General features: G+C 40.7%; 1 protein-coding gene across 1 annotated transcript in view; it reads right to left on the reverse strand.

Moving 5' to 3' along the window:
* ANOS1 (anosmin 1) overlaps window positions 1–26,654 on the reverse strand; it is a 182,031-nt gene that overhangs the window by 123,541 nt on the left and 31,836 nt on the right. The window contains exon 2 of the mRNA XM_041740610.1: window positions 22,063–22,110. Within this exon, the coding sequence (XP_041596544.1) occupies window positions 22,063–22,110 (48 nt within the window). The remainder of the gene's footprint in view (window positions 1–22,062; window positions 22,111–26,654) is intronic.

Genomic DNA, 26,654 nt, shown 5'->3' on the forward strand with positions numbered 1-26,654 from the left:
AAATAAACAACTCACTTTAATGTGAAACAAAAACTGTCAGGCATCTGCAAGGTTCAAGGGCTTTTCCAACGGACAAATGGTTCAAAAACACTGATTCATGGGGTACTTAACTCAAGGGTCCTAGAGATTGCATGATGACACTCTCCGACAGTTGAAAGTCAAAATAATAATTAACTGAATAAAAACCTGGCTTTAAAAGATGTGCACTATGTTGGGGCGCCTGGGTGGCTCAGTTGGCTAAGCATCTGCCTTCAGCTCAGGTCAGGATCCCGGGGTCCTGGGATCGAGCTGCACATTGGGCTCCCTGCTCGGTGGTGTGTCTGCTTCTCTCTCTGTCCCTCCCCTGCTTATGCTCTCACTCTCGCTCTCTCTCTCTCAAATAAATAAAATCTTTAAAAAAAAAAAAAAAAGATATGCACTGTGCTAAGTGAAATAAGCCAGGCTAAAAGGACAAAATCTGTATGACTGCACTTACATGGAGGACCTAGTGTAGAATAGTTCATAGAGTCAGGAAGTAGGAGGGTGGCTGTCAAGGGCTGGGGGAGGGACGGAGTGAGCAGTGGGACAGAGTTTCTGTCTGGGATGATGCGAATGTTGTGCAGATGGATGGGGAGGAGGCTCACACAACAGTGTGAACGTACTTCTACCACTGAAATGTGTACTTACAGGTGATTAAAATGGTAACTATTTTTTTTTTAAGTAAGCTCTATGCACAACATGAGCTCAAGCTCATGACTGTGAGATCAAGAATGGAGCCAGCCAGGTGCCCCTAAAAGAGGAACTTTTTAATATTCTGTATATTTTATCATGGCAAAAAGAAAAGATGAACAGCACGGGTTATGCAGCTCTGCTAGCCACGGGGCATACACACACGTAAACATGTACACTTCACACCTACAGCCACCTTTGCATCGGGGCAGGAGAACAGCAGGAAACACCTTGGTTTCATCTCACAGTGCACCCCGCTAACAGAAAACAAGCAGCCCTAAAAATTGGCCCAGTGGCATGCACCTCTGCTCAGGCTGAAGCAGTACGAAGGAAAGAACACAACACGAGCAAAGAGCCGACGCTACCCTCCCCGTGGCGAGCTGTGGATATGATACTTAAACTCACTCCCTTCCTCTGCCTTGTGCCCATGCCACCCTACGGTGTAAAGTGTTCCATTTGTCTTGTAGTCACGTCAAAGAAGCTTTTCTGGTCGATGAGCAAACTACTAACAATGAGAGACTCTTTCGCTCAACATAAAAGCAACTTGTCTCTTAGACACAGTATCTCCTTTTAAAATAATGGCAATAAAAGTTTCTGGAACTCAGCTTGTCTGAATGAATTTTAGTTTGTGGTGAAATAAAATTAACTAATGGCTTGGGGCACAGACTAATGTCCATTAGGAGCAAAAAAAGAAAAAAAAAGCATAGTAACACACAGTAAAATGGAAATTTCACTCAACCACATGTAGTAATGGTTGCCACTAATTAGCAAAATTATTCTAGATGTGATGCTACCTGCCCCCACCATGAGCTGCAATATTCTCAACTTAGTGGGTTAGACTCTTGCTATGCAAAACACAGTCCACGGACCAGCAAACCCAGAAACTTGGAAATACAAAATCTTGAGCCACACCCAGACCTGCTGAATATTAATCTACATTTGGACAAGATCTCCAGGTGATGCATTTTATTTATTTTTTTATTTATTTTTTTTTTTTTCTTTTAAATATGTGAGCAAATGTCTGCCTTCAAATGTAAGGTTTTCTATTTTAGGAAGCCCCTTCCTCCAGACTGTGCAATGGTGCTGTTACTCCCTCAAGTTTATTTATTTATTTTTTTTTTAATTATTTATTTATGATAGTCACACAGAGAGAGAGAGAGAGAGAGGCAGAGACACAGGCAGAGGGAGAAGCAGGCTCCATGCACCGGGAGCCCGACGTGGGAATCGATCCCGGGTCTCCAGGATCGCGCCCTGGGCCAAAGGCAGGCGCCAAACCGCTGCGCCACCCAGTTTAAAAAAAATCTGGTCTAAACGAGTGACCCCCAAAGCTGGGGTCTTGACACAAATGCCCATTGTACTATGTTGTATGACACAACACCAGTAATTTGTAGTCTCTCGTGGCAAAAACAGTCATTAAATGTCAAATAAATAAACCTGGGCAGATCCTCGACAAGTCACCTAAAATGCAAATCTCACATGTATGCATCTTTATAAGATTTCTTGACTGGAAAAGGAAGTAGGGTAAGGAAGGAAAGATTCAGCCCAAGCCAGAGAACTGCCCGGTGGCATCCCTGGGATAATGCCAAGATAATAAGCAGAATAACAAAATAATTTAAAATTTAAACTGATAGAAAAAGGATTTTCAGCAGAGCATTATGCATATAGCTTTTGTTAAATAAACATGGCCTGAAATTTCACACATTAAAAAATTTACAGTATTTCATCCAATTGAGTTGCACTAAGCTCTCCTTTCTCAGAGTAGTTTCACAGCCACGAAAGTGCAACAGGGCACTGTTTTCCATTACAGCTAAATATGCAAGGACTCAGGTATGATGCTAAAATCACTTCTCCTACCTGTTCATTTTCATTTTGAAGATACAAATAAGTAAAAATTTATCCTATTACTGGCATTATGTGAGCGGATCTGAAAAATATCTATTAAAACTAATATTTTATCATTCTAAGTGATTTTCCTACAAGGCAGACTGCATGCTGATCCCAAATGTCCTGTCTAGAAGAGGATGGCCCATGACCAGAACTATATACAGTTCTCTGTCTCATTGATGTCACTCGGGGAACTGTGACTTGTGTGGCCAATGGGCTGTGATGTGAGAAGTAGCAAGTGCCAGTGGGAGCAGAAGTTTTAAGAGCCATCCCAAGGGTCTTTTTTTCTTTAACCCCATCAAAATTAGCACAAATGCCAAGTCCTAGCCAGCAGGCCAAGCTACAGAATCTATTCCCTGTCTAGACAAGTCTACTCACCTAGTAATTTTATATGGAGCAATGAAAACCAGTATCAATACAAACTAGTATGATATGAAGAGGAATATTTATTTATAAGCCCTCCAGGGAATATAGCGAAATCTACTCTTTGAGAAATTATCCAGCCTCTCAACATCCTGTCTTCTTCATTCTCTTCTCTTTACAGCCAAACTACCAAAAGCAGGGATCACTGTAACCTCAAATTTCTCCCTTCCCACATTTTTTTCAACTAGCATAAAGTCAGGATCCTGTCCTCCAGCCCCCCCCCACCCCCGTTTTCAAAGTTACCATGGACACTGGGGTCCATTTCACCGTCCCCACATCTGACTAGCCATGGGACTTTCAAAAGGCTATTCTCTACATCGTATCTGGCACAACAGCCAAAGGAAGTTAATATTTTCCCTTCCCTTCTCAGAAACATGCTTTAAAAAGCAAATGGTATTAATTTATGTGAAGATGTCTGCAAACTGTAAATCTCAAGCAAATGAAAGATATTAACTTCATAACTGAAGATCAAGCCAAAGTTGCTATCAACACATTTCAGAGGGAATCTAAACGTAATAAAAATGTCAAATTACCACTCATGTAAGTCAAGGACGTGAGAGACTCATACTGATCACAGGGTTTTTCTGAGAGCACAGAATTTCAGAATTCTGATTCAGACTAGTAAATTTTTATCTAACCCACACCCCATCCCCTCATCCTACTGAACTCTCCGCAAGCATCGGGTCAGGCACATGGATGGTACATAATTAAAGCCTGACAAATGTAAAGTGAGCTAAGAAGGATAAACAGAGTACAATAAAGGGGGACACTGGTAATGAGGTTCCACGTGCAAACACACAGAAACAAAACCCTACAAGACGGACAATGACTGTGAAATGTAAACACAGCATCTTGTTAGCACACAGCAGAGAATGATGAATTGGTCCTAGGACTGAAGAAATATAAATAAAGGTCAGAAAAGGCTGCACAGAAGATACATTCAATCTGACCAGTAACAGAAAAGATTCTCACAGCAGAAATCCACGAAATGGACACACCCGGCTTCCAGCACGACGCATAAGGAACATGAAAGTAATAACTCTATCTTAACTGCAAATAAAAAGCCAAACAGACTTGAAAAAATGAGTCTTTTCAGATCCGCAACACAAGGGAGAACACAGAAGGAAGTGTTGCTCCCAAGATGGGAGAGAAGGACAGATGCACACAGAGAATCGTGGCTTACCGAGAGCAGAACGCATCTCAGGAACCTGTCCTGGCATAAGAAAACCTGAAGTGTGATTGGCAAATTGCTGGAGGCCGATTATGATGAGTCTGGGAGTTAAAAACTTCAGGGGGACCCAGTGATAATGAAGCCCCACGATGTTGTGAAATTTACCTGTTAAGAACCCAACCAGATTATCATAGCAAATATTGGAGAAAGATCCTCGCAAGAGTCTGCCAGGCAAAGGGGAAAAAGAGCCACTTTGAAATATGCCAGATTGGCCTGTTCTTCTTGGCAGTGCCTGCCTTCTGGGAGCCCAGTTAAGCAGACCCTTCCCTGATGGAGTATTATCAGGGCCTACGTGATCTGGGAAAGCCAACTGCCTTTAGCCATTCTGTCAATGTAACGGAGGAGAACTTTTGAAGTTCACAGCCCAGAGCACAGGATCAGTAAAAGACTAAGACCTAATCATAAGCTGTCGAACACTTAAACCTCCACACACACCTCCCCACCACTCTACTAAGAGCCAATTTACAGCAGTTCCTTTTTCCCTGGTGGGTCGCATCCAGCTATCAAGAAAAAATTACCAGGCATACTGAAAGGCAAAAAGCACTATCTGAAAGGAAAAGCAAGCATCAGAACAGGATATGGCAGGGATGCAGGAATTATCTGACCAAGAGTTTAAAACTATGATTCATAATGCTAAAGAGTCTAATGGAAAAAGTAGACAACATGAAAGGACATATAGATGGGCAATGTCAGGAGAGAGATGAAAATCCCAAGAAAGAACCAAAAAGAAATCCTGCTAGAGATACAACAAAAACAACACACAAACAAAAGAAAACACTGGTAACAGAGAGGAAGAACACCTTTGTGATGGACATGCTGGTCAATAAGGACACGGCTGAGGAAAAAATCGTATCAGACACCAACCTATGGATCCAGGAAGCTCCGTGAACAACAGGCAGGACAAAACACTCTACACCTTGGCATCTCCCTCTCAAAGTACAGAAAATCAAAGATTTTTAAAAATCCTGAGAATACCACGAGAGAAAAAAATACTTTACCTATATTGGAACAAAGATAAGAATTACAACCAACTTCTCCTCAGAAACTGTGCCAGCAAGGAGAGCAGATAAAAATATTTAAACCTTTGAGGGCAAAAAACCCCACCAACTAGAATTCTGTACCTGTGAAATTCAGTTTTGAAAGATAAGGAGAAATCAAGGCTTTCTCACACAAACAGAAATTGAGGGACTGTGTTGCCAGTAGACCTACCTTGCAAGAAATGTCAAAAAGTTCTTTAGAGAAAAGAAAAATGATATAGGTCAAGAACTCAGATCTACATTACATAAAGAAGTTTAGAACATCAAAGAAGGAATACGTGAAGGTAAAATAAAATTTATTTTTCTTGTTCTTAATTGCTAAGTTTGTTCAATTTAATTTCAATAAGTTAGTGTATTTCTGGGACGATGCATGCTTGAGCTACAGCAGAGGGGATGCAAAATGGTCTGAGAGATGAATGCCAAAGACTTCACAGAAAGATGGACACAAAGGTCGAGGAGAAGAAGGCACGAAGGGGGATTCTGAGGCTTTTAGCTCAAGTAATGGAGTGAATATTCACGTTTTTAATTAATACTGAGAATCCAGGGAGAGACAGAGGTTTGGTGAGGGCAAATAAGCAACTCAGACCCCATCAATGGAGCTCGTGAGCCACATTGTGTGCCCTGGATGCCAAAGACCAGACTCTCCACCATGCCACTCACCATCTTTCACACCAACAGCAGAACTGTGCTCAAAGTAAGACACAGCAACTCCAAGAGTTTCTAGAGGACCATCAACCAGAAATGACCCATATGAACAGAAATACGGCAGCGGTTTATGTATATGTGGATGAAGGAAGAGCAAGAGGAACACAGCAGGGAATGAAGGGACACTTTGCTGGCCAAAATCAGACTTCTCACCCTACCTTCCAAATATCAGAGAGCAAATGCCACAGTCCCATTTCTGTTAGATTCTGGTAATTCAGGAAGAGATGCTTCAATTGTCTTCTTTAAGTGTCTTAATACTGGATTTATGCTATTATACATGCATCACTGACATTATCCTGCCAGCCAAGGAGACTGCAGGAAACTAGTAGTGCCTTAGTCCCGATCAAGACACAGCCTTTCAGCAGAATGACAGCTAACGTTATAACATCAGGGGATATCAGCACAGCCACACACACGCATGATGGAGGTGTGATTTCTTTCTTCCAGATATTGCATCAGGATTGGGCAGGAAATGATTTAGAAGCACCACAGAAAAGCTTCCCAGTGGATGCAATTTAACATTCCATCAGAGTTCACTTCTCCTTATATATTCTCCATTACCACTGGGAAAACAAAAGTTCTAAGGAGTTTCGTTGCCTTTTTGTCTCAAAATGACAAAGAAACGAAATAGGGAAACATACACAGAGTGCATAGGACAAAAGTGGGGATGGGATCAGGAGGGAAGCATTCCGGAGCTTTAAAATACAGCAAAGAAGTGTCTGCCTCGAATTTGTCCTGGGTCTTGGAACGACTGTCCTTGTTTAGAGAGACCGAGCAACAGGGCTCTTTGGTGATCAGAACACTTTTCGATGCTACTTCATGCAATACTTTCGAGTTGGCCACGATTTACAGTTGATTAGCCTGCATAGTTGAGTTGCTTTCTCAAAAGATCCTAGGAAGGGATTATTTCTGTGCCCAAAGAGCCCTAGAGAATAGGGAGGGCTGCTCGCGGCCGTAATGTGAATTCCCCGGACTCGGTACACTGTGCTCATTGAAGCAGATAAAGCAAAGTTAAAGAAGCATTTAGTTCTTCAGAATGCCAGCCTTAATCAGTATCTTTTTGTGGAAGGATTTAGGAGGAGGGGAGGGTTATCCTTAGTGCAGGCATTATTTCCTCATACAAAAAGGGAAAATGTGCATACAGTTGGATGTAAAAAGCCAAAGCTCACATGCCCCCCTCCCCTCCCCAAGGAAAAGTTGCTGAACACACACTCCCAAACGCGAAGGCATGAATCTTCACAGCTTAATAGTCCTGGAGCCATTGTGCACTTTCTCTTGGGAAACGCAGCTCATTGATCTGCAACCGCCCAAGTTCAACCTTTCAGCTGTGAGAACTGGGAGCTGTACGGGCATCAAAGCCCTACCTTCATCAGCAAGCAGAGCCCAAGACGAGCTGTGTCCCCAGGCGGCGCTGGGCAGCTCCCCTTTTACTCTCAACAATGCTGCCATCAAGGCACATGAGAAAAGTCTGCAAAAGGCTGAATCGGCCACATCTGCGGGCGGCCGAACTCTTAAAGTGATCTTTGCTTGCACAGTGCAAGGCCTGTCCTGGCCCCAGCCGCTTTCAGAGTCCTTCCGGTAAACGGTGTTCCTTCCATGCAACTTGATGCAGAATTAGTCACTTGTAATCACTTGAAATGCATATTGTTTAATAAGGCAATGCCATGTAATCCCATTTTTCTAACCACCAGCAAATTTCTCCTGTTTGTCTCTGCCTTATCCCCAACCCATCTTCCAAAGCGAAGAGATGCGTGGACGTGCACTGAGCTCTTGCCATCATGAAAATCACATCATGATCCCCACTATCACTTGACTGGAGTTTCCACTGTAGTTAAAGAAGCTGAAAACCCAGTTTATCAACATATATTTCTCTCTGTTTAAAATTTTCAGTATGGACTCCCATAGCCTATGGCAGATTGAGAAAGCTCTGCATAGAAATCAACATAAAGAATTACTACTACTAATAATGGAAAGAAGACAGAGAGAAAGAAAGACATCTTTACAAAGTCCACACTTTAAGTCATTTTTTTCCTCCACACAAACAGAAAATGAACTCACCCACATTGGTAGCTATGCTCTGAAAAGAGCCAGTTGAGAGAAGTCCTTTCTTTATTGTGTAGTTTTAAAGACTATTCTTTGACCTCTGCTATTTATGACTTAAGATGTGTGAAGACAGGGCCAAAGCCCTTTGGTTCCAAAGGGTGCACACAAACAAAAGCTTTCCACCTTTGCTCCACTTACCTCATTTCCCATCAGAACACGTTTATGCTGCACTCCCTCGGGTTCATCATTTAAATTGCGTTTTCTTGTTCCTTTTGCCCAGTTACAGCCATTACCTAATTGACAAGTGGCAACCACTGCTCCTTTTCCAAGTATGATGCCATAATCATCACTGCCCAGTGGAAAGATTGTTGCTATGAATACAGGTGACTTGTCACCTCATCTTGGCTAACTATGAAATTGTGGATGAAATGGTCCCAGAAACCAAAGGATTCATCACGCATGTTTCGGCCTCAATATGGCAACCTTCTAGTTGTTGTTTAATGGGTTTATGAATTTATCTATGGCCATTTTCACTCTTAAAGGCATTTAAAAACAACTGACCAAGACCCATAAGATAGCCAAAACACAAATCTTAGGTGTGTGAGAAAACCAAGATGAAGGGAAAGAAAAACAGAGACAATAAACAAGTAAACTGAGTCAGGAAAAAGCTAGTTTCCAAAACACATGTGATTAATTTTAGTACCCTTGTTAAAGATAGGGTATTTTATTTATCTTTTAGCTTTCTAACAGCCAACTCAAGGGGAAAACACTATTGGTTAAGGTACACAGTATCCACAAGAGGGAAAAAAAAAAAAAACTCTACCAAACCCTACCAATTTCTAGGGAAAACATAATGAGTATTGATGATGCAAACACAATGAATGCTTTCTAAAGTTTCCTTCTAAGGAAGCCATAGAACAACAGACCAATGTCTGCGAGTTCCTCAGGGTAGTCCCAAAGGCTGGGGTCTCTGAGCCTCAGACTGGCCGAGCCTCAGAAACTGTCCGAGACAGTTTTGAAAATACTACATAGGCTGCACTGCAACAATATGCATTCAATAAAAACCATTCATTAAAGAACAGTTTTGAGATGGGAAAGTAGAAAGTTTAGTTCTATAATCAAGACATAGACTACAGATCATGTGCAAACTATATATCCAGCAGGCATGTGTAAAGATTGTTTCTCCCTGGTGACTTCTGGTGGCACAAGACTACAGCAAGTTTGATAACCCTGCTCCCTGGCCAGTTTCAGGAGTAGAGCGGCTTTGTTAATATGTCACTGTCATTTCATAGCCAGCAGACTTTTGTTAGCTCAATATCCACTGTGAAAATTAAAGATCCTAACAAAGATGTTTGAGTAAAAAGGTAATGCAACCTCTGCGTAGACATGCATCGAAAGGAGTACTTGACAAAGATGTTCCTTACAAAAAAAATATTTTTCTCTTTCAACCCAGAAGAAAATAGAAGGTGTGCCTCAGTTCTATATCTCATATGGTATGGCCACAATAATTTATTTCTAGGCTGAAAAAGAACTTAAAACAAGTGTCCAGCTTAGTCATCACACACACACACACTTCAAATCACCCAAAGAACATCATGCTTTGAGCAATCAATCTTACAAGGGAGCACACTGACCTAAACTAGTTGCAAAATGAATATACCAAGGTAGTTGTAGTTGGGTGTCATTATTTATAAGGTGATGAAAGTTCTCCTGAATCAAATAAATAAAAGATAAGAACTTTTGAGAAAGGAAAATTAGTTTGCAAAAATTAGCCTATTTTTTTTTTCAGGCAAGTTAGATAGCAAGAGTGTATACTTGTTCACTAGTATAAACAGAGTTGAAACTGAAACCTAGATTTCAGGCACCTAGCTGGCACAGTTGGTAGAACACGAGATTCTTGATCTCAGGGTCGTGAGTTTGAGCCCCACGTGGAGATTACAAAAAAATAAACTTAAAAAAAAAATAAAACCCAGATTTATTTTCTTGTAACGACTGTTCTCTTAATAACATAAAGAAATCATGTTTCCAAGGCAAATGATGCACCAGCAACAAGTCACATTTTCTGAGAGGAAATCCTGTGTATAAGTAGGTAAAACAACTAGACTTGACCCTCCAGTCAAGGATTACCTACTGGATAGAGTCCAAATTATGAACATAGCTAAGCAAATGCTGACAGGCTAAATCCCACTGAGAGTGTCTGCCCCACCCCCTACCCCCGGAGAATATTTTGACAAGGACCCTTCTTGGGGCAGGTAGGGCAACAAAGGACGATCATGTGTATGATGCCCGCAAACGTGCCCACCCTGCTTCCTGTCTAAAACCTGAGAGTCACCACTGTTGGTGCTTTCTGCCGGCCGCCAGATTACACCCCAACATCTTCAAGCAATCGGCGCTCATCCATGCTCTCTGTGTCCTCTGATGAATACATTACAGCTTCAACACATCTGTCAGACCATAATCACCATGTAATGCATCCTGACTGAGATGTTTTTCATATGTTCAAACAGATTCCCTTTCTAAAGCCAGCTTTCAGGAACCCTTCTTCAATTGTGAACCATGTAAGAGATTTCGTTGGCATCTTCTTTCATCGGACAGGAGGAGAAATTAATAGAGAGTAGGCAAGGGTGCGAATAAGGACTTACACAGAGGTGGCTTTTTCTCTTCCACGGGTCTCTGCTTTGAAGTTTCTGGCAGGTGGAAGAGGCTTTCACACCCGTAAAAATTGATATGGAAAATCGGAAACACATTGGGCTATTAACATGTCACATGTTGGATTTAAATCTAAATAAGAACCTGTTCTTTTCCTTACACGTTGATTGTGCTCTGAGTCTAGCAGGAGGCTTTGCATGTTCTTTCAGGCTAGTTTCTAGGTTAAAAAAAGCCTGGAATGTTCCAGCTACTGCAGGCTAATGATCACCCAAAAGCACGCTAATATGTTTGATAAAAGTTCCCAGCATGAGGGCAGAAAACACTTACCATAAGAATGACATGTGAGGAGAAGCAAATCGGTGACACCAGTTCAGGCTGCCTTCAATGCTGGAGGCGGCAATTAGAACTGGGAGCTTGCATTCCAGGAAGCTGGGGCAGACGGAAGGGGGCACAAATCTCTTAATTGTTTCAACCATTAACTCCTCGACCCACCTGCATTATCGCTACCAGGGACTACCAGGGACGCTGCTGGAAGCCTTCAGCCTTTCTCACACAGCTAAACTCTGCTTCCTCACCATTTAAGAAATGGAGTTTTGACTCTGGATGCTTACTTACCCCATTTATAAGTTATTTTTGTTTGCTTTGTATTCTCTCACCTTTCTCTCTCTTTTTTTTCCATCTCTGCCTTTACATCAGAGGTGGCGTCCCTGTGCATGTTCCCTCAGAGCAACACTGGACAGAGTACTTGACAATGAGGTTGCACAAGGAGCCCTAACCCAAGCTTGTTGGTCAACTGATTCCTATCTGCATTTAGCCTGTGAAGTTCAATGACTCAAGTATCCCTTAAAAGGGGCTTCACATCTCTTGGTAAGCTCACCTTTGGGAACCTAAAATCATGCCATTTTCTGGCATAAGGTGGTAAGAGTGTCAGTCAAGTTTACATTCAACAATCCGTATTAACCGTGCTAATATAATGTCGTAGGTACAGACTGAGTTTTCAAGAGAACACCTGCCCAACCTTCAAGCACCTACCAATTTCTTCTCATATGCATTCCATGTACATCGTAATTCTACCACCGGTTTAAGGAAATGGTAGAATATGCCTCTCTTCTCTTCCCACATCATGACATCCTATTGATTCCCTCCTGAGAATTAATGTCATGGGGGCACCCGGGTGACTCAGTGCTTGAGCATCTGCCTTGGGCTCAGGGCATGATCTGGGGGTCCTGGGATGAGTCCTGCATCAGGCTCCCTGCAGGGAGCCTGCTTCTCCCTCTGCCTGTGTCTCTGCCTCTCTCTGTGTGTCTCTCATGAATAAATAAATAAAATCTTAAAAAAAAAAAACAAGAAATAATGTCATGATTTTTAATCATGTAAATAGCACTGGTACCACAATAAAGGGAACTCATCATACCACACTTGGAAGTTTTCGATAAGAAGCTATCTGTTCCAGGGATACAAACCTACACTTCTTTGCAATCACTGCCAATGGTGGCTTTGCGTATGAAATAGTGGGTAATTCCCAAGAGATACCAGTGTGTTAGGCAAGAGATGCTCAATATACATCAACTTTGTCTTTGAAGTTGATTGTATAACGTCAGAGAAAACGATAGGACATCAGTATTACTATAGGCTTTAAATGTTGTAAACTATATAAAACACCTGAAATTTTCATCCACTGTTTATTAGAGCTGCAAAGTAAAGGATGTTCTTGGATATTCAGACACAGTGCATCTCCATGTGTGCCTGAGTTTCTCATTTTCCTCCTTAAGATACGTTTTCCTTGGGCTCTATGGATTCACCACATAAATGATGGAAAGCATCTAACACAAAACAAAAACCTTCAATGGCCACATTCCACTGTGTTTCAGAGGTTTGACCCTTATCCAATAAATTTCACAGATGTCAAATGAAGCCGTCCAGATGTTCAAATGGTCATACAAGCAAAACCAATATTCCTCACCTCTAAATTTGGCTCTGAATAAACCTGGAACATGATGAAGAATTTGGAGTTGGAGCCCTTGTAAGAAGTGAACTCCCACTGAGATGAAAGCAGCATGCTAAAGCACCAAGACAGGCCCTAAATTACTGCTTTTCAACACACACTCTCAAAACCAAATGGGAAACACGGCAAGAGAGTGACTTATAACACCCAAAAGGAGAAGGATGAGCACCATGCTTCCCACAGACAGGTGGGCTGTCACCCGGAGTGCCATACCTAGGTACAGAGCAACACAGCATAGTGTGAAAAGATGAATCTTTTATAAAGTAAATGCATGACCCTCGTGCAAACACAAACTGAACATGTGTCGATGATTAAGATTTAAACCAGGAAATATTCCAAGGACCAATAATATGTCACATTTGGTTCGAAGGAGAATTCCAGGAAATATAACTATAAATATATTCACATACAACTAGACATGCAGGACCGGATTTACAGATAGATGCAAAATGGTCTATTCATGGGCGAGCATCAATTGCATTCCGCTGGTCACAATTCATTTGCATTTCCATGGACCAGAATCATCTGCATTATTATCAGCTTTCTTCCATTTGCAGACTAAGAAAATAGCTCAAAGACAAGGAACAATGGAGATAACCTGGAAGGGTCTAACAGAGGACATCCATTCTGAAGTCGTTTTTGTTTTGCTCATTTTGAAGTCCCTCACAATTTTTGCTGGCTCTAATAATCCCATTTTAACACTGAATTTTCAAAAACTATGATGTCTTTGACGTTTTCTTACTATTGTTTATCATGCATTCATTCAAAAATCCTCACACACCAACCAACAATGTTCCATAAATGATGTTAGAAACTGTCCATTTTTGTTTGAGTTTGAATACATCAAGATATGTCTTTGTGCTGAGAGAAGAAAGTATTTTATTGTTTTGTTTAAGTTTGATTTTGCATATGTGAATGCAATGGCATAGAACAGATTGGCAAACTATCACAAATGGCCAAATGCAGCCTGGCACCTGTTTTTGTACAGCTGGTGAGCTAAGAATTGTTTTTACATTTTTAAATGGTTAGGAAAAAATAAAATTTCATGATATGTGAAAATGACATGAAATTCAAATTTCAGTGTCCATAAATAAAGTTTTATTGGAACACAGCCACACTCATTTGTTTATGTATTATCAATCACTGATTTCATGCGTACAATGGCAGAGGTGATAGTTGCCACAGAAACCTTGGGAGCTACAAAAGATGAAAATATTTACTATCTGGCCTTTTCTGCTGACCCCTGACATCAAGTATTAGACCCTAATTACAATGTGTGTGTGGAGAATGAGCTTCCCTACATCAATAAGCCATTCTGCTCCATTCTGACACCACCTACCTGGAGATGGCATCGGATCCCACAGTTAAATCCTGTAAGACTCTGGTCCTCCTACTGCCTCAGCTTGCCATCTGTGATTCTGACCACTGGCTAGAAATCAGAGATTCCCACAAGCCCCTCCTTGAGTTCAAGTCATTTCCTAGAGTGGCTCACAGAACTCAGAGAAACATGGTGATTACTACATCACCAGTAGGGGTTTAAGTCAGGAACAGCTAGATGGAAGAGATGCACAGGGCCAGGCCTGGGGAAAGAACATGGGGCTTCCACGTCCTCTCCAGGGCACCACTCTCCCAGCACCCCAATGTGTTCATCAACCTAGAAGCCCTCCAAAATCCTCCTTTTGCGTTTTTAAGGAGGCTTCATTACCTAGATGTGATCAAGTAAATCACTGGCCACTGAAGACTTAAGTCCTACCCATCTCCCCTCCCTGGACATATGGGGGTGGAACCAGAAGTTCCAAAACTCTATGGCCATGTGGTTGGCTCCACTGGCAAACAGCCTTCATTCTCAGGGGCTTTCCAAATGTCACCTCATTAATATAACAAAAGACATCTTTACTGTGCTCTCCACTTAGGAAATGTCAAGGCTTTTAGGAGCTCTGTGCCAGAAATGGGAACAAAGACTAAATATGTATGTATTACAAATCACAGTATCATTGTACTGTGTTTAATAGAATGTCACACCTTGAGGGGTCCCTGGGTGGCTCAGCTGGTAAAGCATCTGCCTTCAGTTCAGGTGATGATCCAGTCTTGGAATCAAGCCAGAATCAGGCTCTCTGCTCAGCAAGGGGCCTGCTTTTCCATCTCTTTCCCCTTCTCCTTCTGCCATTCCCCCTGCCTATGCTCTCTGGCTTTTTCTCTCTGTGTCAAATAAATAAGTAAAACCTTTAAAAAAAAAAAAAAAAAAAGAATGTTGCATTTTTTTAAAAAAAGCCATTAAGAAAAAAAGATATTCTCAAGGCGACTGGGTGGCTCAGTTGGTTAGGCATCTACATTTGGCTCAGGTCAAGATCCCAGGGTCCTGGGATGGAGCCCCACATCGGGCTCTCTGCTCAGTGGGGAGCCTGCTTCTTTCTCTCCCTCTGCACCACCCTACTCATGTTCACAATCACTCTCTCAAATAAATGAATTAATGAATGAATGAATAAATATATAAATAAATAAAATCTTTAACATGAAATGAAAGCAAAAAAGATATTCTCGACATGATAGAAGAGTTAATAATGAGACAAAATACCAGGGTGTCCTGCCCACCAATTCAAGCCCCCTGGCAAATGCTTCAAAATCATCCCTGGTCTTCAGAGAAATCATGCCAAATGGAAAATAGGTTCTGGGATTAAGGCCTTCCACTGAAGTGGAGGTCGCCTTTGGCAGGATACATCTGTGTGCTAGGATCAGATTCCCTATCTGCATTATGAAAGAATTACCGTGGAATATTCCTAAAATCCTGGATTCAGAATTCTTCTGTCCATCCTTCCTACAGTGATCCCAGTGGTGTGCATCATTCACCTTCCCTCACCTCCATCCATCTAACTCTGACCACAGTCTAAAATCTAGAAGTCAGGGGTTCACTCAAATAGTTCTGTCCTTTGTACTCAAATATTTCCATTCAGGTGAGTCCTGAGTTATGGGGTGTAAAACCTCAGAGGAACAAGCAGAATCTGAAAGGAACATGCTCACTTACATAATAACCAGTTAATGCATGAATTCAGAGGAAAATCCAGGTGGTAGAAAGAGGGGAGAGCTATAATTGGGAAAGAATTATGGGATCAGCAAAGAGCAGAGAAAGGATGGATTCTAAAAACGTACAAATAGCCTCACCGGTGAGAGAAGGAAAAGGTGGGTTATGTGCCTGTCAACACAATACTGGGGACTCTTAAGGGATCCTGTGCCAATTTTTTAAAAGGAATGAAGATTTTTAAAGGGGGATTTGCTCAGCAAGCCAAAAAGGTAAAAAGTAAGAGCAATGACCAAATGCGCTGTTATATTACTTAATCATGAGGGCCTGGGACATAGGACATGCTCAATGAGTATTTGTTGCAACTGAAATAATTAAGCTCTATTAGAACGAGTAAATGAAATGTATTTCAAAAATAAATAAATAAATAAATAAATAAAAAATGTATTTCAAGAAAATATTACAATAAAAACATAAATGAAAGTCCTGAACAGCCATCCCATTACAGTCTATGGGAAAAAATTAGGACATTCACATATTTGGTATAGAAAAATGTGTTAAGAGACAGATTAATTAAAAGAAGTTCTTATGTACATTGCCAAAAATGAATTTTTTATTAGGACATTTTATTAGGTTTTTATAGCACCAAAGTAGTATTTATCCCAAAACGTATTTAAGATTGCTTGGATGAAAACATTAAGATAAAAATTGATTATAAAGATTATTTAGGTAGAATATAAAAATGTCTTTCTTCTCTTTTATGCCAAAGGCATATGTTTATGGTCTTAATTAGAAACAGATGATATTATTTTTTGTTTAAATTTCATTTAAATTCAAGTTATTTAACATGTAGTGTATTATTATTTCCAGGGGGAGAATTTAGTGATTTGTCAGTTGCTTATAATACCCAGTGCTCATTTCATCACCTGCCATCCTTAATGCCTATCACCTAGTTACCCCATTCTCATCCCCCTCCCCTCCAGCGACCCTCCATTTATTTCCTAGAGTTAAGATTCTCTTATGGTTTGTCTACCAGGTGATCTTATTATCTAGTTACTACTAAAAGTGAAGTTCTGAAAGTAAGTTATTCTAAAAGGTGTCATTTTTGGTAGATTTGATATATTTAGAAAGTTTGCCCGAAATCGTCCTAGACTGACACTGAGCTCAGATGTCAATTTTGCAAACTATTTTGGAATGCCCAATAGCAAATCATGTTCCCCTGAGCTATCTGTCCCTCTCAAAGTGAACAATCACCCAAATGGAGGAATTTCTAAGGAATTCTTTTTTCTAGGCTTTTGTCACGTATCCCTGAATGGAGCTGAACCCACTGAGTGGGTCATCTTTAGACAGCATCTTGTTAACTTAGCATTGGACAATGGAGATGTAAAAGGAAGAAGAAGGTAGGATTCTTGCCCTAGAGTTGGGCCACAGTGTTTCCAGGAAGCTACACATTTCACAGTAGCCATGAGAATGGTTCGGAAAAAACGCAGAGCACCAGGACAATCAACTGCTGCCCTGAGCAAAGGATCTCTTGTAATATTTTTATGGTTCTCTAAGACTTCAAATGTGTGGGGTATGTAATGGGAAAACCACTGGCTTCTGATTCCATCACAACTCAGTTCAAATTCCATCTCTGGTAGTTGCTAGTACTTAGTAGCTGAGTGACATTGTACCAAGATCATCGAACATTCCTAAGTAAGTATCTGTGAAAAAGATATAATCATGCCAATTACAAAATCAAGACTAGGTTCACTAACATACAAGTCCATCTTCATAGAACAACAACAAAATATAAAAACAAAAACAAAAACAAAAAACCCAATGACTTTAACATAGGAAGTTATCTGTCTTTCATGTGCAAATAATTTTAGAAGTCCAGGACTTGTAATGGCAGCTCCACGGTATCAAAGACCCAGATGTTTTCTAAATATCTTATTGGTTATTCTCAGACTTGCCTCCACCTTTAAGGCTAAACTCATGGACCAAGACAGCTGCTGGAGCCCCTGCATCCTATGCAGCAGAGGACAGAAAAGTGGAAGAGCCAATGAGTACATTTTCTAGCTAACTCACTTCCCTTTAGAGAGGCATTTCAAAAGTCCTTCACAATCATTCCAAGTATATTTAATGGGCTAGAAATAAGTTAGATGGCCATATTTAGCAGCAAAAAAGCTTTGGGAAAGAGCTTTGCTCTTTGCTGCAAATTATGCAGATGCTTAATTCTAGATGGTAATATGCTCAGGTGAGGAACCAGGTTTTGATTAGTAGAAGAGATTAGGAGGCAAAGAGCAACACTCACCTACTTTATATGGAGAGAATTAGAATTCATATACTAAGCCCCTGACAGCGCTCTACACATACCACATGCCCAGGAAATCATACATTTATTTTCTGTCATATAAGGAAGTAAAACTGCTTAGAATAGAACTGTGGGGTTTTTTAATTTTTTAATTTTTATTATTATTATTTTTAGTGAAGATAGAACAGTGTTTCTAATTTATTTTATAACACCTAAATTGTATGGACCAGGGTTCTCATCCTCAGCATGATCAACACTTGACCAGATAACTCTTGCTGTGCAGGGCTGTCCTGTGCATTGTAGATTGTTTATCAGCATCCCTGACCTCTACCCATCTGATGTCTGTGGCTTTCTATCACCAGCTGTGACAACCAAAAATGTCTCCAGCCATTGCTAAATGTCTCCTTGGGAGCAAACTCACCCCACGTTGAGAACCACTGCCTAAATCTACAAAGACACTAAGTCACTACTCTATATGATCTAGGAATTGAGTGGTGCTAAAGACTTTTGAGTTTGTAGTGCTGATTTCATTATGGAGAACAGAATATAGGACAAAGGTGCAGATTTTCTGAACGAATAATAAATAATCTTGCAAAGTTACACAGATACAAAATGGATTATATATGACTTTTTTCATAAAGATAATGCAGTAAAGATGTGCTCCAGGGGCATGAATAAAATGTAATATATAGATTTCATTTATTCATTTCTTCATTCATCACAAATATATGTTGAGCAACTAGTAGGTGTCAAACAGCATTCAAAGCTAGGACAGTAAAGGACTCCACAGTGAACAAAGAAGACAGAGTCGATGCCCACAGAGTTTACTTTCTGGTAAAGGAGACAGAGTCTGAAAGAATAAAGCAATGGCTCTCCAAATGTTACATCAGGGTGTAAATGAAGCGTGTAAAGCAGGGAGGGAGTGATCTGAGAAAGCAAGGCTGAGAAGGTGCACATGTGCTGAGATGTAATGAGGGCAGGTGGTGAACTGGGTGTCTCTCTGAGGAAGGAGAGCTCTGGGTGCAGAGAAGAACAGCCACAAAGGGATAAAATTAGGAGGAGGTCAAGTTGGAGAGAAAGGTGGAGACATAGGGCCAATGTTTTGGTCTGAACAAGATGGAAAGATATTAAATGGCGTAAGGTAGCAGTATGATTCAGCTTATATGTTTAGAGGGTCTTTCCCGGAGCCCTGGGGAGACTACACTATTTGAAGCAAAAGCAGCAACTGGGAGACACGACAGGATGCTCATGAATGGTCCAGGCAAGAGATGATGGCACACTGGACAAGGAGCAGGTGGGAGGGCAGTTAGATCGGAGGAAGAGATCATATTTGTAGATGGTAACCGGAAATGATGAGTGTGTGTGGTTTCCATAAATTACACGATCCTTATCTTTTCAAATATGTTCAGGAAGTTATATCATCATTACTTCCAGGTCTTATTTTGTACTCACCTATCTCAGTATTTTTTCAAAGCGGATTTTCAAGTTGTTCACCTCTGAGCAACACAATGCAGAAGGTAGTGTTCTAAACTTTGGCACCCTACTACCCCTCTGTTGAGTGATTCCAGGACTATTATCAAATACATATGTGCCTGAATGTCCCCATCTGTAAAATGTAGTTACTATCACTCACATTTCACCTCATTAACCTAAAGATTAAGACCAAAAAACGTATATAGGCTCTACAAATCTCAAAAGAAATGCAAAGTATAATTATCTGCAAATGTATCCAGTGGTGATAACACCCAAAGGAGATAAACTTTGATTAACATGTAAGATTCATTCCCAGAGATTCAGACTCAAGACAACCCTTTAACTTATGTCAGCTTTGTACTATATTCCAAAGTTTCTGTTGGGGTTAGCTGAGACTTATTAACGCATTCTTGCTTTTAGGCAAAAGAAATTATTTCTTTTCTTGTGAAATTCAGTCTCTATGTCAGCCTTGATCATTCAATAAGAAGATATGGTTTAACAATCTGCAGGCCCAGTAGGGGGTGGGGTGGGTTCTTTAATTAGGATACTGAAAAACATAGTTCAAATGAAACTTTTCTATGCAAAGCTCTTTTAAATGGATACAAAGGAATTAATTTCTTAATGGAATAAGGCAAAAAGGGTTACTTAAATAAGAGATAATACTGGTAATTCACATAATGCTCAACTAATATAAAACTGCACAGAAACACTACTTAGGAAATTTCATCAGCCTCATGGCATTCTCTCTTTCTCTCCTTCCCTCTCTCTCTCTGTGTGTGTGTGTGTGTGTGTGTGTGTGTGTGTGTGTACACACACACTTTCCTTTAATGGTGACATAAACAAGTTCTTCAACATTCTAGCTGAAGAACAATTAGTATAATAGATCCTAGGAAATGTCTTATCAAAACAAATGTTTATGTTATTACATAAAAAGAGTAAAAGTACCATAAACCTGACATTTCATTCTGCTCAAGATTTAATTAGCAAGTCAGAGCTAAGAAAAGCTTACTTTCACCAAATTATTTCACATTTACCTAAGAACTCTGTTCTATTTTTACTAATATGCATGTGTACTAGATGACATAATGCATGCATGCATGTTGGAATGGATCATATAATAAAGTTTTTGGTTTAGAAATGTTATTCTAAAATCATTTACTGTGAAATAATGTTTGAAAGACCTCTCAAAATAATAATGTTCTCCATAAATATGATATTTCAGTATTATGTGTTGCTCAAAGTTTTAGTTATAAAATAAAGGACTGTTTCAATTTTAGGTCTAACAGCAATGTTGATGAAATAAATCTCATCAAATATTATTATGATCCCAAAGTTGCCAATACTTTTAGCCAATGGTAAACTTTATTCATTTATATATTACATGTTACAAATATATCCCTTTTCAAAAAATTGCAATGCTTTAGGGTTGAGGTAAAATGTATGCTATCAAATGTATCAATGAATATAAAGACACCTTTTGAGTGTGTGTACACAGCAAATACCACCTAAAAATGGAAAACAGGCCTTGTAATTTAAAGAATCAAATTATTTAACCAGTAATTCTGGAAGTTCTACAAGCATTTCCAATTTGCATGTGGATGGCTGGGTGCACTTTCTGCAAATATTCACCACTTCTGCAACATTAGCTGAGTGTCCTACAAATTAAATCCATTCTGACACCATGTACCTCGCAACACTGTCAGATCCCATGGCTTAAGGGCTCGGCCTACAAGCTTGTCCCCACCCCGCTCCCATGCCCCCCTCCCCATTTCAAGGCCAATCACAAGTCCCGGTTGTTGCCCATGCTTCTGCAACAACCCATGCTTCTGCGACAACCCATGTTTCTATGGGACCTGCTGTAGATGGGTGGATCCAATCGACCCCCTCGTTAGCTTCCATTCATTCACTAGGGTGGCTCACCAGAACACATGAGCAACAGTTTACTTACTAAATCAGTTTAGACAGGTTTATTATAAAAGGATGTTAGCTCAGGAACAGGTATGGGAAGAGATGCTCAGGACCAGGGAGGGGGACATGGCGAGGAGCTTCCAGGGACACCATCTGTCCCCGAATCTACATCTGCATGTGTTTAACACCCCGGAAGCTCTCTGAACCACCTCCTTTTCTGTTTTGTTTTAAATGGAGGTTTCATGAACTGGGCATAATTGATTAAATCATTGGCCATTGGTGATTGATTCAACCTCCAGCACTCTCCTCTCCCTGGAAATCAGGGGGTGGGCCTGAAAAGTAACCAGAATGTGTTTTCTCCTAAAATGTTTTTGGATTAAAAAAATTACAGAGACAGAAATAAGATGGGATAGAGAAAAACTGATATATGTATCTTGATTACGGTGGTGGCTACACTAATTGAATCTACATGTGATGAAATGTCCTAGAATGATGTACATACATTGTACTAATGTCAATTTTCTGCTTTTGACATTGTATTACAAACATGTAAAGTGTAACTGTCGGTGGAAACTGGATGAAGAACACATGTAATTCCTCTGCAGTCTTTGAAACCTCCTGTGACTCTATAATTATTCCAAAATTAAGTTTTTAAAAATACTGACACAGTTGTAGGGAACATACCTTAGAACATTGCTTGTGATTCTGGCACCAAACCAGGGAACCATTGTTCTGCAAAAAGAAAAAAAGAAATATTGGTTCATTAAATAATTTTCTAACTGATAACTACATACTGTGAATGTCATTTTTCAATATCATCATTAACAAAAGACCAATTTTGCAATCCTGATGTTCTCTTCCCAAAATAGAAAATGTGTTTCTAATGTATGTCCAATTTTGCCCTTGACTTCATGACAGACACAAAGACATAAAATAATAAAGATTTCAAGCTGTCTAAAAGGAAAAGCGTCCTCTCCCAGTGTGCTGAGCTATGAAATACAGCAGGAAAATGAACACTAGACATTTCTCCTGTAGTAAGCAGTTTTGATAAATTTACAAGTCAGAGGCTTTTCATCTCGACCAGTTCATAGGAATAAGGGTTTGAGCTTGCAGGTCAGATCTGAGAAGGGTCTCTTTCCCTGTTACTACTGGATGTGTGACTGTGGACAAGGGACTTAACTATCCTTATACCTTACAATTTATCCATCTTGTAAAACAGAACAATATCTCATGCATGAGGTCAGTGGCATAAGGAAATAATACACATAACATCATTTAGCATGGCCTGATATTCTCTCAGCATGGAACAAACATCACAACTATGGTTTATTGTGTCTAACATTAGCACTTCTGCTTGGAAACCTCTCATTCCACATGACTAACATCTTGGTCACGACTTCTCCTTTGGCTGGGATATATTACATCATAGTGTGCTAGGCTGGGGTGGTTGGTAGATATAGTAAAAGCCATCAACCCACAATTTAGATGCCATGGCCTCCAGTTCTTTGAAGTGCACAGTTCAGTATGATATAAAGTAATGTGTTGAGATGCCTGGGCGGCTCAGTGGTTGAACGTCTGCCTTCAACTCAGGTCATGATCCCGGAGTCCTGGGATCGAGTCCTTCATCGGACTGTGGGCACACAGGGAGTCTGCTTCTCCCTCTGCCTGTGTCCCTGCCTCTCTCGGTGTCTCTCATGAATAAATAAATAAAATTTTTAAAATGTATAAATAAATAACCCGTCTCCTCTGTCTGAAACTCTCAACTTTGCATTTTGAGAACATCATATTCTATCCATAGAATGAGAGTGTTATCTGTTCAGAGAAAATTAAACCAATACATCTTTAAAAAATATTTTTATAACAAATTCACTGAGATATAATCCATATACATGAAGTGCATTAATTTAAAGTGTACACACCGGGCAGCCGTGGTGGCTCAGTGGTTTAGTGCCACCTTCAGCCTAGGGCGTCATCCTGGAGACCCAGGATTGAGTCCCACATCAGGTTCCCTGCATGGAGCCTGCTTCTCCCTCTGCCTCTGCCTCTGTCTCTGCCTCTCTCTCTCTCTCTCTCTCCCCCTGGGTCTCTCATGAATAAATAAATAAAATTTTTTTAAAAATTAAAAAAATATATACACCAATGGTTGGTACTAAGAAGTATATTCCAAATACTCAGAAGTATATTCACAAGGCTGTGCAAACATCACCACTATCTAATTTCTGCACATCTTCAACAACCCAGAAAGAAACTTGTCTTCATTAGCAGCCACTCTGCCACTCCCTCCCTCAAGCCCCTGGCAACCACTGATCTACTTTCCTTCTCTGTAGATTGACTGATTCTGGAAATTCCATGTAAATGGGATTGTGTAATATGTGTCTTTTGTGTCTGGATTCTTCCACATGGCATCATGTTTCACATTTTGTTAAATGGTATAGTGTTTTGCTCTGCCTATATTGCATTGAAAATCAATACTTGATTTTCAATATCAATACTTCTTTTTTGTCTGGTTTCCTTCTATGGACATATCACAATTTTTTGTATTCTGCTTCCAATAATCTATCTCAATACACCCCACTTTCAATAACATATCTTCATAATATAAGATTCCCAACGAACCAATCTCAACTGTATAGGAGCAGAAAGCTTCATCCTACTGGCTCAGTAGGACTAAAAGGCCGCAGCCCCATGTTAAAAGCTTTAGCTATTAAATCTATCACACGGCCCTAACTCTCCATTGCAGTCTTACATCCCCCAAATCACAACCCATACCTACAGTTTCAGCAAATCTGGTATCAACCTGCCCATCCCCCTACTGACCTCTGCACATCCTCAGTAGACCCTCTCCTCTCTCACTACATCTCAATGTTCATTGGCCACACAAGCAGGACTGAAGCTTATGAAGGACATGAGCAGCCTGGGATGAGATTAAGCACGATTTGGGGCAGGGTTTATTTATCTTAGGGAAATAATTAGACTGGGTATAGGTCAAAACTGGACAAATAGTGGCCATGGTTTAAGTACCAGGAATGAAGTGTTAGTAGAAATGCTGTGAGAAAGAAAGCATTATGTGCAGATTGAGAATCATCAAAGGATTAGTTTAGTGATAAACTAAAAGTTCACAGGGGGGTCACGCAGACTCAGAGATGGTCATACATAAACTGGATGATGACCGCAAAAAGCAAAGGAGAATCACATTACGGAAAAGCTGAGAGCAGCATCTGGGGCAGCTCTGGAGAACTTCCTACATGAGGACCACCTTAACATCTCGCTGGGGAGGTTCCCCTCCCTTGCCCCATGCAGGGAGGGCTCCTGCTGGAACTTGCAAGGACCACGCCTGTCAGAGCACATCCTGGCCCCAACCTCAGTGCTCCATGGTCCTTCCCCAGTGAGCAGTGACGGTCCTTCCAAAGGGACTCAGGGCTGAAATGAATGAACTTGAATCTTGGAGCCTGGGCCAAGGCCAGTTTCCGAACTAACACAACCTATTTACCAGGGTCATGGTCTAAGGACCTTCACCCTCCTTGCATCAGGTCAGAAGGTCCTGCTCCTTGTGCTGGGGACCCTGATAGAACCACCCAGCTTCTATCTCAGTCCCTCCCAAGTCAAGTTTTCCTGGACACATAGGCAGGACCCGGGGAGGATACAGGGTGCCCTAACTGCCTCTGTATTTGCTGCAGTGCTCAAGACAGAGATCCGAAGGCAAGAGAGGATGGGGTACATTTCCTTTTTTTTTTTTTTTTAAGATTTTATTTATTCATGAGAGACACACAGAGAGAGACAGAGACATAGGCAGAGGGAGAAGCAGGGTCCTCACCTGGAGCCTGATACAGGACTCGATTCCCCGACCCGAGGATCATGCCCTGAGCTGAAGGCAGATGCTCAACCACCAAGCCACCCAGGCATCCTGGGATACATTTATTTAAGTCAGCTCCTCAGCTAGAGTATGGTCTAGGAGACGGGGCTTCTTTTTCCTCATTGCTTAAATGCATCACACTAATGAATGGACTAGCTCCCATCAGAGGCAGCCTATGGTAGCAAAGCAGATATGGCAATTGCTGCCTGCCACATAGTAAGTGGCTGATAAAGTATTACTGATGAGTTGATACCCCTTTGACATGATTATTATCAATCAATATTATTATATGGTATTGGCTTCATCTACACTGCTGCACTTGCTTTGGTGTCTGTCACATTAAGCCCACGCACACATCCCACGTGAGGACATAAACTTCATTTACTCATTTTACAGTTAAGGAACTGAGACTCATACAAGGCAAGTAAGACATCTATAGCCATGAAGCAAACAGTTAAACATAGTTGTGACACCACAATGAGTAAAGGTTCTGTTAAACAAGGATGAGCTTTATGGTGTTTTGTTTTTTGTTTTGTTTTTGTTTTGTTTTTTTTGTTTTGTTTTGTTTTTTTGCAGGAATCTCCAGTCAGGATCTCAGAAGAAGGAGTTAAGAATTGCTTAGGATGGTCCTGAGACTCATAGGTTCAGGAAGCAGTAGATCAGATTGATGGGTTGGAGCAGAGAACAGGAAATGAGGGTGGGTAAATAGACAGAAAGCAGATTATAGTGGATTTGGACTTATTGCTACAAATAAAATTTGTTATGTAGTAAATGTCAGAGGGTTAAAAAAAAATAGAGGCTAGAAGAAGTCGTGTACCTGGCACACCTTGCTTAGAAGCCTTTTGTTTCCTCTGTAGGTAAAATGGTCAAACCTCAACAACAAAATGCCAAGAATGGAGCAAAGATTGCCTTCACCTGCCCAGCAAATACACCATCTACTCACCAGCCCCATGCTGAAACCCAGTGCTCCTACACCTGTCAAACCAATAGCTGTAGAGCCTCTCCTAAACTGTTTACAATTCGGGGGAGGGGGATTAACGTCAATGCATTTCCTCAACCAAAGCATTTTTTAAAAAAGATTTTATGTATTTATTCATGAGAGATACGGGTGGGGGGGGCAGAGACACAGGCAGAGGGAGAGGCAGGCTCCATGCAGGAAGCCTGATGTGGGACTCGATCCCGGGTCCCCAGGATCAGGCCCTGGGCTAAAGGCAGAGCTAAACCGCTAAGCCACCAGGCTGCCCAGCATTTTCGTTTTAAGCAAAATTTCCCACTAATCATAAAATGAAAAGCTGTCATTATACAGAAATATTTGGGGCAATAGCAAACAAGCATGAAAGATTAGTACGGTGGTAATAGTTTTTTGTTGTTGTTACTGAAGACAGCATGTCCTAGAATGCTTGGGAGGATTAAAAACATAATC

This window comes from Vulpes lagopus, chromosome X (genome assembly GCF_018345385.1).
Source record: "Vulpes lagopus strain Blue_001 chromosome X, ASM1834538v1, whole genome shotgun sequence".
Lineage (NCBI taxonomy): Eukaryota > Metazoa > Chordata > Mammalia > Carnivora > Canidae > Vulpes > Vulpes lagopus.